Source organism: Ambystoma mexicanum, chromosome 5q, assembly GCF_040938575.1.
Source record: "Ambystoma mexicanum isolate Mex_15411 chromosome 5q, UKY_AmexF1_1, whole genome shotgun sequence".
NCBI classification, from domain to species: domain Eukaryota; kingdom Metazoa; phylum Chordata; class Amphibia; order Caudata; family Ambystomatidae; genus Ambystoma; species Ambystoma mexicanum.
The window spans coordinates 620461064-620477973 of record NC_090933.1 but is presented as its reverse complement, the minus strand read 5'-3'; the positions used below and the strand labels follow the sequence as shown (position 1 = coordinate 620477973).

Sequence of the window (16910 nt, the reverse complement as noted above, 5' to 3'; positions counted from 1 at the left end):
TGATGGAGACGCTGGAGTCCTTGTTACGCTAGTCGTGCCCGGCAGGCCTCGCTGTGCCTGCACAATGATAAAATGAAAACTCTCGGGGCGACCTCGGGCTATCCGTCTCTGCTGCACGAGCTACTACTGTCTGTGGCTTTGTGCCGTATGTAAAAATAGCTGTTTATTCAAAGAAATGAAAGCAAGAGCAGTGTGACAGGTTCAAGCTGCAACCGAATTATGTTACATGAAAGAAATGCAACCCCTGTGCCAATAAAAATATCAGAGCATTTACATCTTCAACTGTTCAGCGTCAACCTTGAGCTTAGCCACAACAAACTGTTCTTCTCGCCGTGCCTTGCTTGCTGTTATTTGTTATTTTTTTATTTAAAAAGGTGTATATTGTAGCCATTGCACAAGCAATAGGCTCGTTCTTATGAATATGGCACAATAGAAATTCAGTAGTCAGCATAGCTGTGAACACTTTTACCGAATCGGATTTAATTGTTTTGCTAGGTTATAGTAGTAGAGACGGATAAATGGAGCTATCCGGAAGTAACATCAGGTAATATTTAGCTACAGTATTTTTAAATAGTCGCGTTCCGTTACGAAATGCCAAAAAGCGATAGTTGGGTGTATATTTTGTATATATAGATTATTTCAATTTTATTTGTGATTGTGTCTATTACAGTATACCCTTCAAGTTGCCAACGGTAGACAAACCAGTCTGGGGGAGGGAGGGGCGGGGCAGGAGGAGTGGGGGGGGAAATGAAGAAGGGAGATGAGTGTTGCAAAAAGAAAAAAGGGATGTTGCAATTTCGGGTTTCCCATTCCATGTTATGAAGTGCAAGCGGACGAATAACACAGATAAGCCAGGATGAATGGACCACGAGGAATTTAGACAAGATAGAAAAGTAGAGCCAATGGTCTATTGACATCTCCGAGTGGAGGGCCCCTTCATAGTTCACCCTCGCGCTAAGGAACCTTGGGGGAACAATACCAATTTTAGGTACTTCCTGAATTGGTTATGGTTCTCTTCCAGGCGAAAGAGCGAAATTCCTGAAGCAGAGGGATTCATGCTGCATTATCGGCATTCGATCTGGAAGGCAAATGGACATAAGGTTGATGAAGAAATGTTTTCTGACTTGTGGGCTGCCATGCTAGACATTCGATGTATGCTTATCCATTCGCTCATACATATCTGGAATTCTCAGTCATTTGTGCTCACTAACTCCCTCAAGCTTCAACTTGGATACCTTGGAAATAATGTCCCGACCATTGTCCTCACCTTAGACGGCTTAAATGTTCTCGTCAGCTGATGTTTATGTTTGAATCCTGATGTAGTTAGCATAGTACACCATTCGTTTTTATCCATCTTAAAATTAGAATCTCATGTCCGTCCTCCATGCAAAATAAAAGAAGCTGTTTGGGGATATTAATCTGGCCAGGGTTACACATGGCTATGAGGCATTGCAAGGCACATTGTAATCTGACGTCAGTGGAATATAGAGATCACCGCTGTAGATGGACCGTTGTTTCAGCAATAGCATGAGGAATTACGTTATTTTCATTATTCTAAGGATGGAAGCAGCCTCTGCAGTCAATTACTGTCCAAATTATTGTAACAATTTAAGAACTCTGGGAAACAATTTACATACTTTTAACATGGCTACAAGTTAAAACAAGGCCTGTCACCTCCTGGCCTGGTATTCTGCTGCCCGCCCCCCTCCTTTGGATGATGAGCCTGGTTTTTACAGCTCCTTTCACCCTCTAGGCTGTCCATGAACTGGGCTAGGGTATCACCTCCCACTGCTGGGAACTGGCCCAGCCTATGTGTTATTTTTTTAATCTTGCTTGTGGGGGTCTTGCTTAGTCCCTTCTCCCCCCCCCCACAATTCTAATTTTTCTCAGCTTCCTCATTTTACCCTTCTCTCCTTTCTTTCTTTCGCCTCATTTCCCCTGGGGCAGACTTAAGTAGCATGATAACCCTGATTTATGAATGATTCCACAGGTCAGAATGTCGTTAATGACAATAATCTTGTCAGTCTAAACTGCAATCAGTGATTTTTCTTAATGGAATGTTCTCTATATTCACCTCAAGCTCCCTATGTCTATGAGCATGCAGTAGGAATATCGATATTCATAATTCAACACTCCCTTTTACCTTGGGAATTCACCACGTTAATTGTTTCCCATCTCCTTAAAGCACTTTTCTGTGACATCACTATCTTAACTTCTTACCAAAATTCATATTAATGTATCATTTATTTGGTCTCAGTTGGTGCTATTTATAGGTACTGTAAGAAATTGTTTCACCATTTAGCAGTTTATCTTTCCACACCGAATAGGACTTTGTATAATCATTGCACTGGTATTCAATTAAGCAAGGCCTAAATCCTCTTTTGAGATTACAGGGTCATCCCTAGTCAGTCTCAGATCTGCAGAACAGTGTTGTTCATTTATTTGATGGGGTAGGGGAGCATAATGACCTGACATATCAATTCCACATGTGTTTCTAGTTACAACTGAGTATCTGTTCAACTGACCAGTATTTAACTTTTTGGTGAAGTTCATTTCAGGAGGTTATATCAGCTGGGTTAGCTCTCGCGGCAACTACATGGACAGCGCGAAACAAATCGTAAAAGAGCAATTTGCAAATTGTCACCTTACAGGGAGCCATCAAATCTATTTGTTCAACATCTGTTCCTTTGTCCCATATATGGCAGAGTATGCTATTCCTTATCAGATTTGTGCTTGGAGAATATATATATATATATATATATATATATATATATATATATATATATATATATATATATATATATATATATCTGTGACAAAACACATCCATTCGTGAGTTCTATCATGCTGCTTTACTCAGCATGTCGAATTAAATCATCCCCTTGGCAAAATCACATAGATGTGTGCAAACAAGGGGGTATGACCCACGGATATTTGTGCACAGATAAATTAATCCGGATTAGTATTACTGGTGTTCCTCGTGAATTCAGAGCCAAACTCCCCTTTTTAGTTTTGGTTATTAGGTGGTGGTGGTGGTGAATGTGCTACCTTTAACGCCGAAACTATTGTCATTAAAATAAGAGCTTTAACATAAGAGCTTGAAACAGGGGCTTTGAATGTAGGCCGCTGATGCTTTTCAATGCAGGCGACACATGAGGATGGATTTGTGTAGTTTGGCTATGTGTCCAACCCTTTTAACGCCCATTGCTAAGTGAAATCTATAGAGGATTTTCCTACCATTCCCACCCAGATTCCATCCAACCGCACCCCCTTTTGCACTCTTTGGCTGTATTTGTATTGTGTGGTGACTTTTAATGCCATTTTTATTTCCAAAATGGCAGCCACCACGTATTAATGTTATTAAAAAGTTATTTGACTTGATTGACGCTTTTACAAATATTTACTCCATCTTTTCAGTTATGTTACATATTTGAATATATTTGGTTTTCAAAATAAAGAAGTTGCTGGTAAATATGCGTGTTTTGTAAAATGGCTTTTAAATTGTCCATGACTTGCTTGTTGGTGTGGGTGTCTGTTTTTTTTGTTGTTGCTGCTGTAAGTAGACCTGATTGGATCTGGAGTTAGTGATGTCGGTATGATGTGATCTCTAGTCTGCGTCTGAGTTTGCGCAGGCAGCCATTTTATTTCAGTATTTGGAGGCGCCTTTATAGAGAAAATTAGGGTTGGTCATGTCCTGCGCCACTGTCGGGTCCTTGAGCCAGTGCCTCGAGTCGTCGGCTGTTTTAGGGGGTTCCATCATTTACTTTGACCAGAATTATTAGCAGGTCAATCGTTTTATGCATCCCTTATTTTGTTTCTAGCTTCAGGTCAATACTTTTGTTGCCTGGGCTCTTATACTTGAACAGGTAATCGCCTTCTAGGTCGGAGTGTGGTTAAAACATGCACATCTGAAGAATGGAAACATGGCATTATTTGCCACGGAGGGAGGTACCCCTTAGTTTTCATAATGGGGACTTCGATGTGGGATGCTCATACGTTCTTTGAGGCAGTGTCACCTTCTAGATTAGTTACATTTGAGGAACTGCACCTTTTAAAAAGGGGTGTTTAATCTAATAAACACATGTATAAATGGACAGTAAAATGGGTCACCCCAAGTTCAAGGAGCTGCACCCGCACAAATCATTCTTTAGTCCATGTGGCACACGAGAGACAAGTAAAACGCGTGGTACATCGCACATTTCAGTACGGCAGGGGCGTTGCTAGGGGGGGGTGCTAAGGGGGCTATGGCCCCTGATCTTTTGCTTGTAGCCCCGGATAGAATCTCAGGAGCTACAGCCAAAAGACTAGCTAGCCCCCAGTCCCAACAGTTCCGACATCAGCGTAGCCCCGGGTCTTTTCCAGACCTAGCAACTCGCCTGCAGTACGGTATCACAAGCCTAACTCCTGTCGGTGCTCACTGAGGAAGTAGGATTGCTGTTAGAGTCATCACCACTGTGACTGGCCTGACTCATGTTGCGGACTGTCCTGGCCTTCAATAATGTGTACTGGCCCGCACCTGAAAGAGACTGCACAGGACTTAGTCACACTCCATCCATGCCATCCTCCACATGAAGGCTGTGGCTGTTTTGCTTTGTTCCTCCCGCCCCTCCCCCCGCTGCTGCTCTACAGCACCTGAGCAGCACTGTCAAAATGGCAAAGGCTACTGGAACCTCCCGAGCAAGCCCCTCAGCGCATCAGGAGACAGCCTTAAGACTACCTCTGTGGACCTCCATGCCCCAGGGTCTGGAGTCTTGAGGAGCTTCAAAAAGGGAACATAGCACCATACTTTGAGAACTCTTTTTTGCTCAAAGATACTATTTTTATGAGTGCAATTTAGACTAAGTACATTTTTGTTCTTTATTTTAAATTGCAGCTGAGATAGGGATAGTGTGTTTCTTATTTATGAATATTTAGGGTTATAGATGTGTTTACTTAATGACTCATGTGCCGCTTTCTTATGTACATTTACAATATGCTTTTTCTAGTTATAAACAGGGCAAACCGAATACTAGATAGAAACGAACTAGTAAAGAACTCAGTACGACAAATAAAAAGTAGTCGGTGTCTTGTATGTGTTACTGCCTGTAGATGTGACCTCATTCTAGTGTATGATATATCGTTTGTTTGCATTTAGGAAAAGTTGGAAACCTTTCCTATGCACCCTTCCTACCCGCTATCCTGCTTTACCTGTACCTTCCCTCCGTTTCAGTGCGGTGCAACCCTTGAGCACTCTACAGATAGCAGGACCAGCGGGACAAGAGAGAGCGGGAAGAGGCAATGCAAGGGGTGATAAAATTGTGTATCATGCTGGTACAGAGTCTTGCCTTGCCCACCAACCAAGCCTTCAGCACACTCCACACCACCTTGTTAGTTTTTGCGAGTAGATGGCGCTAAAGCACTAGACACAAGCCAAAACTATTTCATTAGAATACAGCTAGGGAGAAATGGCATATGATGAACACAAAGGTTGTCGGCGTTGTTTGGGTATTTACCCACCCATTGACTGCCCATGGCCATGCTAATCCCTTTGACCATTCCCACTCCCTTCCTGCCCCTCCAGCCAAAAACCCATGCTCATGGGATCTCTTTGAGCTATCTTTTATTAAGCCTTACGATCAAACTTTGATCAAATTGTGATCAAATTGTTCTTTAGTGTTTTTCAAAGCAGTCTTCCGAGAGTTAGTTAGTTGTTGGAGCTGTGCGCTACATACTGGTGTAATAAAAAGGTCTTAAACAGGTCTGCCTTCAGTCACTCGATGTATAAGCACTATGCAGGCCACTTAGTGAAGTCATGTTAAAAAAAAAAGCATTGGCAAAGCCAACAGGTTTGGTGTACGTGTATAGGTATTCGGCATTTGCCAAGCACTACTATTCTATACCAAGGTACTAGAATTTTGCAGCTGCTCCCATTGATGACCAATTAATACCACTGTGACCGTGCCTGGCAAATGCATTTTTTCTCATCATTCCTCTTACACCCTGCTTTTTATCATACCCTCCCACTCTTATCCTTTCTCGCTCTTGTTTCCTCATGCTTATCATACATGGCACCCTTTCTCAATGGCTTCGTCACTTTTCTCTATTCCCCTTCTCATTCTAAAGCACACCTGCATCCCTTCTCACACCCTCCCTTGAATCCTTGTGCTCTTGTACTTGCACCCTGCTGCCTATAAATGCAAAATGCAAAGAACAGCACTAAACGCCAAAACTAGTGGCTTTGCCAATGCTTGTTAGTACTGCTGTCTGTCTCTCTCCATTTTAGTCCGTCTACGAACAAATGTATATGTTTAATCCTGGAGTGTGATAACAGGCATCCCCAAAGGAAGGCCTCTTTGAATAGGTGTCATTAGACGGACCATCAGCTAGTTATGTGTAGAAGGAAATTAGTGAAATATTTAAGATTAAGTGATTATGAATCCTTTCGAATGTATGCTTTTGCAAGTCGCAAAATGTGCAAAAAAAATCAAACATCATGCAGCTCCATATATTCCTGCGACAAAAAAACGTGGGCAGTTTGCCAACTTTTAAGTTGGCACTCTGCCAATGGTTTCGTTCACTGGGAGAAAAAAAAAATCAAGCAACAGGTGTTCAACAGTTTCATTTGCAGGGCATTTGTTTTACAGTTGAGGTAGCATGTTCTGAATGTCTGGAATTCAAATCAAAGAGGCCGATTCTGTCCACAGCTGCATAGCATATGCCACAATGCTGGAAGGAAAAAGAGGAGTGGATGGTGTGCATACATTAACACACATGCACATCTATCCTACGTACTAGAGGATATATTTCTGAACTGCGGAAATGGAAATGGTGCCTGGTTGAAAGTGTGGCAGAGTAAAGATGTTCTGCAGGCAGCACTGTTTGCAGAACATAGATTGTGAATGTTGCCAGACACAAAAGAACATCAAACGACATGCACCTATATTGCAGAAGAAATACTGCCGGCCAGCGGAAATGCCATTTCTCACCACTGCACAGAAGTTGTTGCACCTTTCTTTAAAGACGGGCATGGGAGGGAAACAAAGCACTCTCCACCAGGCTAATCAACCGTTGCATTCCAGCCAGAACACTCGGTGGAAATGGCATTGGCCAGGCAGAGGGTGGCTGTATTCAAAGGATTTCTAGTTGGACCATGGTCCATTGCATTGGTACTCTACTGGCTTCGGGGACAGCACCATGACCATTACCTGGAATTGCAGCAGCTAATGCCTGGCCACTGATTTCTAACACCTTAATACAGAAAACGGCGTATAGTCCCTGTGGAGTCAGGAGACCGGGTGCATTTGGGTTTGTCACAACCCCATGCATATGAGCATCCGTTGCCGTAGAGGAGATGTCTCTGACACCTCTGCCCAGCTCTGCTGTGCTGCCTCTAATGAGTGTAACCTCTGGCCAGCCGTCGCCATGTTTATCACTTATAGTGATGTTCAGAGTTTCTTAATTAGTTTGACCATGCGCAACTGCAACAGACCTACCGTTCTGTTTAAAGAAATCATGTCACAATTTCATCTAATGTTCACATCCAGGTGTTACAATCTGATATTGGGGCAGATTAGGGCTACAGATACATGCACATCATACCCAAAGAGATTGCTGTGCTTATTAACTTAACTTTATGTGTCTATGGACCAGTAGTTCGTGCCTCCGCTCTGCTTTCCATGGAGTTCTTATTGTATATTTTTTGTTCAATATTTTGTATAATACAGCCCCTTGCTTTCAGAGCCAGTGCTAGGCAATTGTGTTATCTTCCCATTCGGGCCTGTTGATGAGGAGAACTTAAAACACTGATCTTTACACAGAATCCACATTATTTGGTTCAGGTAGGCAATTTTCCCTGGCTCTATATGTCCTATACACATCTTATATTTGTTTACGACCTCCCAACAATGTATCTGTCAAATGACAGTAAAGCAGATTTGGTAAACTCACACTAAGACTTGCTGTTTGTTGTGTCTTGTCTTTCCCTGCACCTGCCCTTTATGCATGAAATGCTATGAGTGACTGGCATTGAATGCTGTGTGTGAGAATGTTATGTTCTGAATGGTTCTGTGAAGGACCGTTGAGAAGGTGGGTTGACTGAGAGAGGATGCCGGTGGATGTTCTGTCCATGTAACTTACTTGATGTGGCCTGAATGAATTCCTGTACCTTGAACCCGGAGCTGGAACTCAGTAAAGAGGTTTCCTGTTCATACAGTGGTGTCAGTGTCCTGCTTAGCCAGGAACCCAACTTAACACTGTTCATTTCTCTTCTCTTCCCTAAATTGTTCTGTAGTTCTGCTTCTTCTGCTCTCCTTTCTGTCCTCATGGGAAGTAATAGTCCGAAGGGTCCTCTGTCTGTCAAATGTGGACCATTGTGTTGATATTCTCCCACTGACCCTCAGTTTCAGGAAAGATCTACAAATGAAACAACTGATGCTTGATCTGCGGACATGTGGTGCGTACAGTTTTTTTCATGAGTTGATGTGCCTGTCGTGTCAATTCATGGACTGTTCTCCAGATCTTTCGTGCCACAGTGCTCCCTGTCACAACATCTGAGTGCCGAGAACAATCAGTTGACATGCAATGGAAAGGTAGAGAGAGCACAGATGGATGATTAATGCTTAATCTCTGATTAACAAAGCAATGATCCAGTTTTATAATCCCTTGTTTTACTCATCCAGTGGGATCATTGTTGTCACAGAGGAGAATTCGACAGAGTCCACCTATACTCCTTATTACCTGAATTGAGAGAGTCAGACACAAGAATTTGGGTGGATCCCAGCATTGCATCTGTTTCCACCCCATACAAATAATGTGATTGCATTTCCATACATGTGAAGATGATTAAGGACGTCCCCCATGGATTAAATGTCAGCCGTCATTGCATCTCTACACAGCGCAACGGTTTCTGAGAACATGCACAAAATGCCAGCACATTAGGTATTGACCTTATCCGGGAGATTCGAATACTGATCCCAATGTATAACCTATAGATTTCCTACACAGCAATGAAAATCAAGGCCAGGGTTTTATCTTGGGTCTCCTGCTCTGTGAAGGAGAGTGAGTCGGCGGGGGAGCTGGAGAGGGAGGGATTGGGAGGGAGGGACGAATGGAGAGAGAGGGAAAAAAATAAATAAAACCACACACAAATCCAGGGAATTCTTCCCCTCTCCCCAAGGGCAAGCTATGCAAAACACCACCTAGGGGACAGGGTAGGTGCCATCCCATTGATCGCTCTGCCCCTCCACCCCCCACCCAGAAGACAGGCAATCCCTAGGTAGGAATATGCGTTACACTCCCTTGTCCCAAGAATGCAGCACGTTTGTTGCTTATTTGGGAATTGATTAGTGTAATGAGGTTTCCCTTCAGGTATTAACAGTTGGTGTGGTTTCTGACCCTACTCGGGCACTGTCTTTCAGCCAGCCCAGAAAATCGGATATAAACATGCCTCCTTACGCCGAGGGGAGGGAGATTCCCTCTGCATGTGTGGAGTTGGAGAGAGGCCCGTGGTGCCACATGGGAGAGGAGGCCTCCTCGGAGGTGTGGCCTGTGACTAGCATGCCCCTATCATTGTCTCTTGACCCGTGGTATATGCAGTGAAGCAGCCACAACCGAGAATCGGAAGACATCAGAGCCTGCAGGGAGGAGCTGGACAAACCAAACAGCAGTGAAACGTGGAGCCACCATCGAAACCCATCAAAAGCTGGTGAGAAAGGACCAGTGCCACACCACAGTTAAAAAACCACTGACCAAAGGAGTGCCGCCAAGGAGAGACTCTTTCATACCCTCTTTGGGACACTGGGAAGTAGGTGGCGAGGTCACAAACCTCCCCAGAGTGGGGTGAATACTAAATAACCCCAAGGTGGGGTGAGAAGCGGACAACCCTAGGGCAGGGTAAAAAAAAATTACCAGAAGGTGGGGGTGAGCAAGCATACAACCCCAGAGTGCGATAAAAACCAAACAACCCCAGGCTAGGTTAAGAGGTAGGCAACCCCAAGACTGGGTGGAACTCCAACAACCCTGGTGGGGTGGGGGGTAGAGAAAACCAAACTACCCCTACTGTGGGTGAGAAGCGGACAAAGCCAAGCCCAGCTGAGATCCAAAGGACCCCACAGCGGGGTAAAAGTCAAACAACTGCTAGACTGGGTGAGATTTGAACAACCTCAGGGCGTGGCAAGATTCTGTGCTACCGGAATGTGACCAAAAAGAGGGAACACCCAGGATGGGGTGTGTACAACCTGAGACCCCAGGGAGAGGAGATAAAATACATTTTAAGCACAGAAATCTCATGGGTGGCAAATGCCCAGAACTGAAACAAACTATCAGACGAAGTTGAAGGGGGAAGAGACATTGACTTGAAGCAAGCTCACTGACTGAGCAAGGAGAAATTGAAAGAGACATTCTAGTGACTGGTTGTTTGAACTGAACCCTGGGGCCAGTGACCCCCTCTTGAGGAATAGAGATATTGGGTCAGAAACCCTCCATTATTCCCACAGGGCAAGAAATCTTGAGCTTTATATTGGCTTCTGTTGCATAAAACTGGAAGGGACTTAGATGGACAGAAGTTTACTTTCTTTGCCAAAAGTTGCTAGGGACAGGTTTATTTTTGACTAAAGACATCAGTAACTAAAGTGACACCTTTCCTTCTGATTCCGATTACTACAGTGTGTGTTTTTATGATTATGCGGGAACTTGCTTAGAACTGTAACCATTAGAGAATATGCGTTTCGTTAGAAGGTGAAAGTTTCGCTTACATAGTTCCAGTCGTCATTCATTGTACTCATAAAAGTGTAACAAAAATGTAACCTCCAAATCAATAGGTTTGCACTTGAATGTGCTGATGCTAAACCAGTTCTGGTATTGAAATGGCCTCTGGCTAATGAACCGATATAATGGCTGTATATTTCAGCCAACACTGGGCTTTATCAAGGAACGCATTATTCTCTAATGTTGACTTATTGTTTATTGCTAATCATGCAAATGGATGCAGGGGTACAGACCAATATTGATTTGCATGTGTTTTGGTCAGACATTAGGTTTGGGTTTGTAGACTTTAGGAACCCGTCTTACACGATAGGTTGCTTTCACATTTACAGTTGAGGTGCATTGATTAGACATGTCAACCCATCTGCGTTTAAAACTGTAGCCCACCAACTTGAAGACCCTCATGGAGTTGGAACAATGGACGAAGGCATCCTTTTGAGGTCTCTCTAGTTGCAGGTGATAGGATCGAAATCATGACTGATCCACTTAAACTGTGTTTCTTATCAGGGATATGCAATTAGTCACATGCATTGGGGAAACGTGTTTCCATGTATTGCTATTAGTATTTTGAGGGTGGAAACGGGTATGTACTATGCAAATACTAAATGTATATAGTCCGAGGCTGTTGAGCAACCGCAGTTTGCATTTTTGGCTCACACTCGGAATAAACCATTTACATTTTCTAAAAGATTGCCTTTGAAAGGGACTGCGTGCTATCTGTGCTTGCTGCAATCACCATAGTGCTCCTTACCCCCACATCGCTGACATCCAGGGTCAATGGGGAAAGGCAACAGCGAGCGCGCCCCACGAAATGTGCAGACGTGCTTGAGAATGTTTGTCAACATATTTGCGGAACCCGTGTAACATGTCCGAGTGTCACGCTTCAGAGTTGCGGCAGGCTAAGATTCACGCTCGCAGAATGTTTATTTTCTGTTATTTCCTTTGCAGTTTGACGGTGAGAACATGTACATGAGCATGACGGAGCCAAGCCAGGACTACGTGCCAGCAAGCCAGGTGGGTTAATTAATCTTATCTGCCTTGTTTCAGATTGTAATTAAGCATATTCACGCAGTTGTGCTGCAAATGAGTGGCACTATCGGTAACTGCTGCAATCAGGAATAATCATAATTTATAAACAAAGTGCTTAAGCCCTGTTTCCAGTTAATGAGATGGAGTCGATAAAACGCCAGTGTTGGCGCTCGTCGAAAGATACTACCTTGTTTCCTCTCCAGCACGCAGGCAGCTGCTCTACCAGCACGAGGTCTCCTAAACAGTTGTTTTACCTTTAGGAAATAAAGTCTCTGCAGGTGCGGCTTATCTTTGTTTCCAACGGCAGACAAGTTAATCACTGAATATTCAACGTGTCAAAAGAAAGCGTTTGTCCCTATGGCTTCAGCCAATTGCAATTTCTTTATTCGTAATAAAAGCCATATGGCTGGCTCCTTCTTGCCAAGAGTGAGCAGCCAATGTGTGCTCGTAGCAGTCCTCCTCCAAGCCCAGGGATCACTGGATCCGGACACAGTGATGTCTAGTGCCTAAATTACTGACCTTGGAAGCTACAGATCGGGGTTGTGTGCGTTAACCAGAAGTGGGTGATTCTTGGCAAATCATTCCACCTTCCAGAGCCTAGAATTGTAAATATGTGCAATTACCTTTCCCAACCCTCTAGCCATCACATCTGTGCTTCTGTCATTTGGTCCCAACAGATCATCCCTTCCCACCTACCTCATGTTTGAGGTATTACTCATACACCTAGTGAGTTCCCTGTGTGAGGCACTCTGCTGCTCACTGGCACGAGGTCCCACTGTAACGCCCACCTACATGAGCAAAGGTTAAACAGCGCTCGGCGATGTCAACCATGCTTAGGATAGTTGTCATCATGCGACATCGTTCAGGTGTCCACCTTTTTTACGAGCTATTTTCTAAACCTCCTTTGGCTTGTGTGAGAAGCTTTTTACCATGATGTTAAGGCAACACACAGGGTTTGACCACATTTCTGCGCATGCACTGTACACATGTCCATACATTTAATTTTAAACAGAAATGTGCACAGTTTAGTCTTGGCAATATGTGCGTGCACTGTGCGTTTCATTGACATCAACGCAGGCATTTGGTGGCGCACTTGTGCACGGTATGGAGTTTTCTTTTCCTTCAGCACCACAGGAAAACACACCCTTTCTTTGCACCCATCAACTGCAAAAGTTGAGTGCAACCACCCTACATGTTCAGTCTCACAGAAAAATCAAAAATAAGTATGATGCGTAACAGGTGTGCCCTTATATCGGAGACCATTTCAACTTTAGGTCACCAATAGAAGACCAGCCAGGGGCAATGATGATAGAGACATTACCATCTGACAGCTGTTTGATGGACTTGAGTGTGAAATTAGTGGGTTGCCGCTCTGCATTTCCGGAGGCGTAGCCAGGATTGTCTAACAAGTGGCCTTAAACCAATGTAGTTGGGCCCACCGTAGTGACATTAACATCTGTAAATGCCCACACATCTGTGCTGAGGGCATTTACAGATCATGGGTGGGCCTTGCCCGCTCAGGCCTTACCCTGTCTACGCCTCTGTCCAGTTCCCAGTACGTGGAACACCTGTAACAAGCACACAAGGCAGCTCCAGCATTCAATTTAAATGACATACTTTCACTTTCAGCCTTATCTTGGAGACCAAGGTCAGAACCTATATAAAGTATGGCCTATTGAGTCTCGGCGCCTATGTACCTCCATGGAAGACATAAAGCATGTGAAACTCGAACCCCATAGAGTAACCTAACTTATCATGTAAAAGTAATCACACAACCGTTCATAAAAATAGCTTTGTTAAAGTGAAGAGCTTTACTGTTGCTGCTCTCTCTCTCACTGGGAGATTTCCACTCTACTCAGAGTGGCCCTGAATCTAGGAATCTTTCTCCATTTTGGATCATTCGATTCCTAGATTGTTCTGACCTTTCTCAAAACCATGTGCTAAAAGCTGCGCCTAATTAGGAGATTCAATTTATGCAAATATGCAATTAATCACAATTATACAGTAAATCGTCTCCAATTAGGAAACCCATTACATTTTTATCAAACTGGAACTGTAATCAGATTCACGGGAAAAAGCACGGTTTATTCCCTAGTCGCAGGAAGATGTGCTAGAAAAATGCAAAAAATCAGTTATTTTATGTTCTAGGAGTCATGGGGGAAACAATGATTTGACTGTGCATACCAGTAACCCTTTCTACTTTAAAAAGCCAGGTATTTAGAGCAGTCTTCATCCGGCGTACCAGTTACCGCACAGGCCACACGTTTGATAGGATTTGGCATAGTTGATCTTATATTATCAATATTAGTAGGTTTCCTGTGACTCCCAATGTGTGTTTTTTCCATCTGCTCCTATTGTGTTGGATTTGAATGCAGAAAATCTACTTAATCACTGACTAGACCAGTGGGATTCTAACTTAGTTTTTCATACACAGCCCTTCCTCCTGCCCCCAAATCACCCCTTCAGTAAAAATATTGTTTCCGGGCCTCCCACATAGGGGTTGCCCACCCCATGGGGCCCAAATGATGTCCAGGGGCCCCCAGGCTCTTTAAAAAAGGTTTAAGGTGACTGCTTTTAATAGAAATTATAAACAGTAGAAAATCTGCTCATATTTTATATTAAAAAGTGATCTTAATCCTTTTTAAAGAGATTATGGCCCCTCGTGGACATCCTGTGGGCTCCCCTTGGGGGCACAGCCCCCCAGTTGGAAGACCACTGGACTATACAGTGACCAAAGGAGAGGGAACCTTTAACGATCAATCATTGGTAATTGTGCCGGTTTTTGCATAGGAATCAGCAGAAGGATTTTCTGTAGTAAGGGCAAGCTTAGTGGTTATGGGTGGATCTAATGCCAGTGAAATGCAAGTTATAGGAATAGTCTTTCAATTAAACTCCTAGCAGCTCTTTTACAGAGACTGTAATTTGAAGGGGTGAGATAGATGCTACTGGCTGATTAGAAGAGGTCATGACAAGTGCTTGCATATTTTGGCACTCTGGTTGTTTGAAGATGACCTGTTAAGGCACACCAAGAGAAGCACCCAACATGGACGTTTATTGCTTGGGAGTCAGTGCCCGACATCAATTCTTAAGACTTGGTCAATGTTGGCATTGAATAAGACATGCAAGCTGGTGTTCAATAGCATTTCAAGGAGACCTACATATAAGGTGTTGCTACAATCCAGTCTGGAGCCAGCCGTCCCACTTACTAGGACTTGACAGATATTTAGTTGCTTTGAAAGTTCTGATGGGGGAAAACCAATATCCCATTGGGGAAGAGCTGAAAAACGACATCTTTGATTATTGAATTGACTGGACGGTGTTGTTGAGCACAGGACAACGCTTTGACTCTTAACTATTGACTTCTGGTGTTTAAAAGTGAGGTTTATTTTGTGACAAGACTACCTGTCCCAAAAGAAGATGCTTGCATCAGTTGATGTAGATGCAGCCAGTAAGCATTGTTAGGTCTTTAAGCTGTGGCAGTCTGATGTACTGTCTGCATGATTTAAGTGCAGGATCTCACGCTAGTAAACAACATTCAAATTGTGTTTGTTTTTTTTGTGTTAAGAAATCCGTAAAGACTGATTTTTCCAAAATACTTTAATAATGAAAAAGAAGCCTCAATGATGAATGCCATCTTTAAATAATTACTTTTATTTAAACAGCAAAGGAAAGGCTAAGGAGGAAAGATGAAATGGCATTTTAATGCGGGCAATAAAAACCTAGGAACCAGATGGAAAAAGTTAGTGTTTGAGAAAAGGGTGCAGGGCTGGTGAAAGGTGTGTGTTGCCACCTTAATGAAAGAAAAACAGGAAATAATAGTAAACGCTGGGAAAGGAGCATTAAACAAAATTGAAAACATGCTCAATAAGAAGGAATCGGTATGAAGAGGTGGGGATTCCTCCACTATATCGCAAAACTATGGAGGAGGAAATTCAACAAAACTAAAAATGGCAAACAACCTAGCAAATAACTTTTTTTTCAAAGAAACCGTATACAATACATTTTTTGTATTTTTTTTTTATTTATTTGATATAGCTGAACAAATCAACTTTTCAAATTAATTAGATTATATATTGACAACAAAGAAATTATAAAAACGTAGTAACATAATTACCTTTTGAAAATTATAAAATTAAAAACTACCTATATTTCGTTTGTGCAAAAATAAGCTTAACATCTTGACAATTAAAAGATACAAATAGAATATACTTGGCAGGGTTAATCTTGCTAATTAATCAATTTCAACAGGCAAGATCACTTCCAAAAAGTGCACAAGAGCCTTTATCACTGCGAATTTCGAGCTATTAAATAGAATACTCCACAACTGATGTTCATCCCTATCTATATACAGACTTAAAAAATTACTAAAAAATGTCACCCGCATTGGCTGCAAATTAGGACATACTATAATCAAATGCTGTAGGGTTTCCCTCTCACTGGATACTTGGCAAAATCGACAGAAATTTAAATCCACAGAGATGATTTGATGCCTGACCAAGATTTCTCTAGTGGCCCATAAATTGAACCTCAGCCGTAAAAATAAATTTTGAATGTGACCAGAGGGGCATTTCAAGAGGTAACCTGCCATTTGGCCCATATGTTTAATGGGAAAATACTTGCTATCAAAATCTTTAAATTTTAAACAGGCAGCATAGTTTTGCATCCAAACCCAGTGGTGGTACTTAACCCCTGCTCGCCCTGGGCTTTCGAGTAATAGTTGTAAGGAGATATCAGCCTCCACCAGAATATCAAGGACCAAGTTCCGCCACTTGGTTGGGAATGCATGTTTTGAGGAAGACAGATGGCACGCTACAATACTCAAGATGTTATTATTTCCCATACTGCACAAAACATTTTAGAAAAAAGGAGCATAATCTCCATTTCACTCTACTGGATAAAGAGTTAAAACCTAATTCAAAACGTAGAATGGACATCGGAACACAATTTGGCAGATGCAGAATCTTTTTCGAAAATGCAGCCTCCAACTTATCCCACATTTTATCATGGATGTATAACTTAGATTCCACTCCATAAAGAAGAATAGGGATTACCATGTTTCATAGTAAACTTCCCATACTTATAATGTAATATTCTCGCCTGTGAAATGGATAAAGCAAGTTTCTGTTTTAAATTTGTAACAT

General features: G+C 42.7%; 1 protein-coding gene across 1 annotated transcript in view; it reads left to right on the top strand.

Moving 5' to 3' along the window:
• The window catches only part of TOX (thymocyte selection associated high mobility group box), a 526628-nt gene that overhangs the window by 209352 nt on the left and 300366 nt on the right, over positions 1-16910 (top strand). The window contains exon 2 of the mRNA XM_069621094.1: positions 11689-11754. Coding sequence (XP_069477195.1) covers positions 11689-11754 — 66 coding nt within the window. The remainder of the gene's footprint in view (positions 1-11688; positions 11755-16910) is intronic.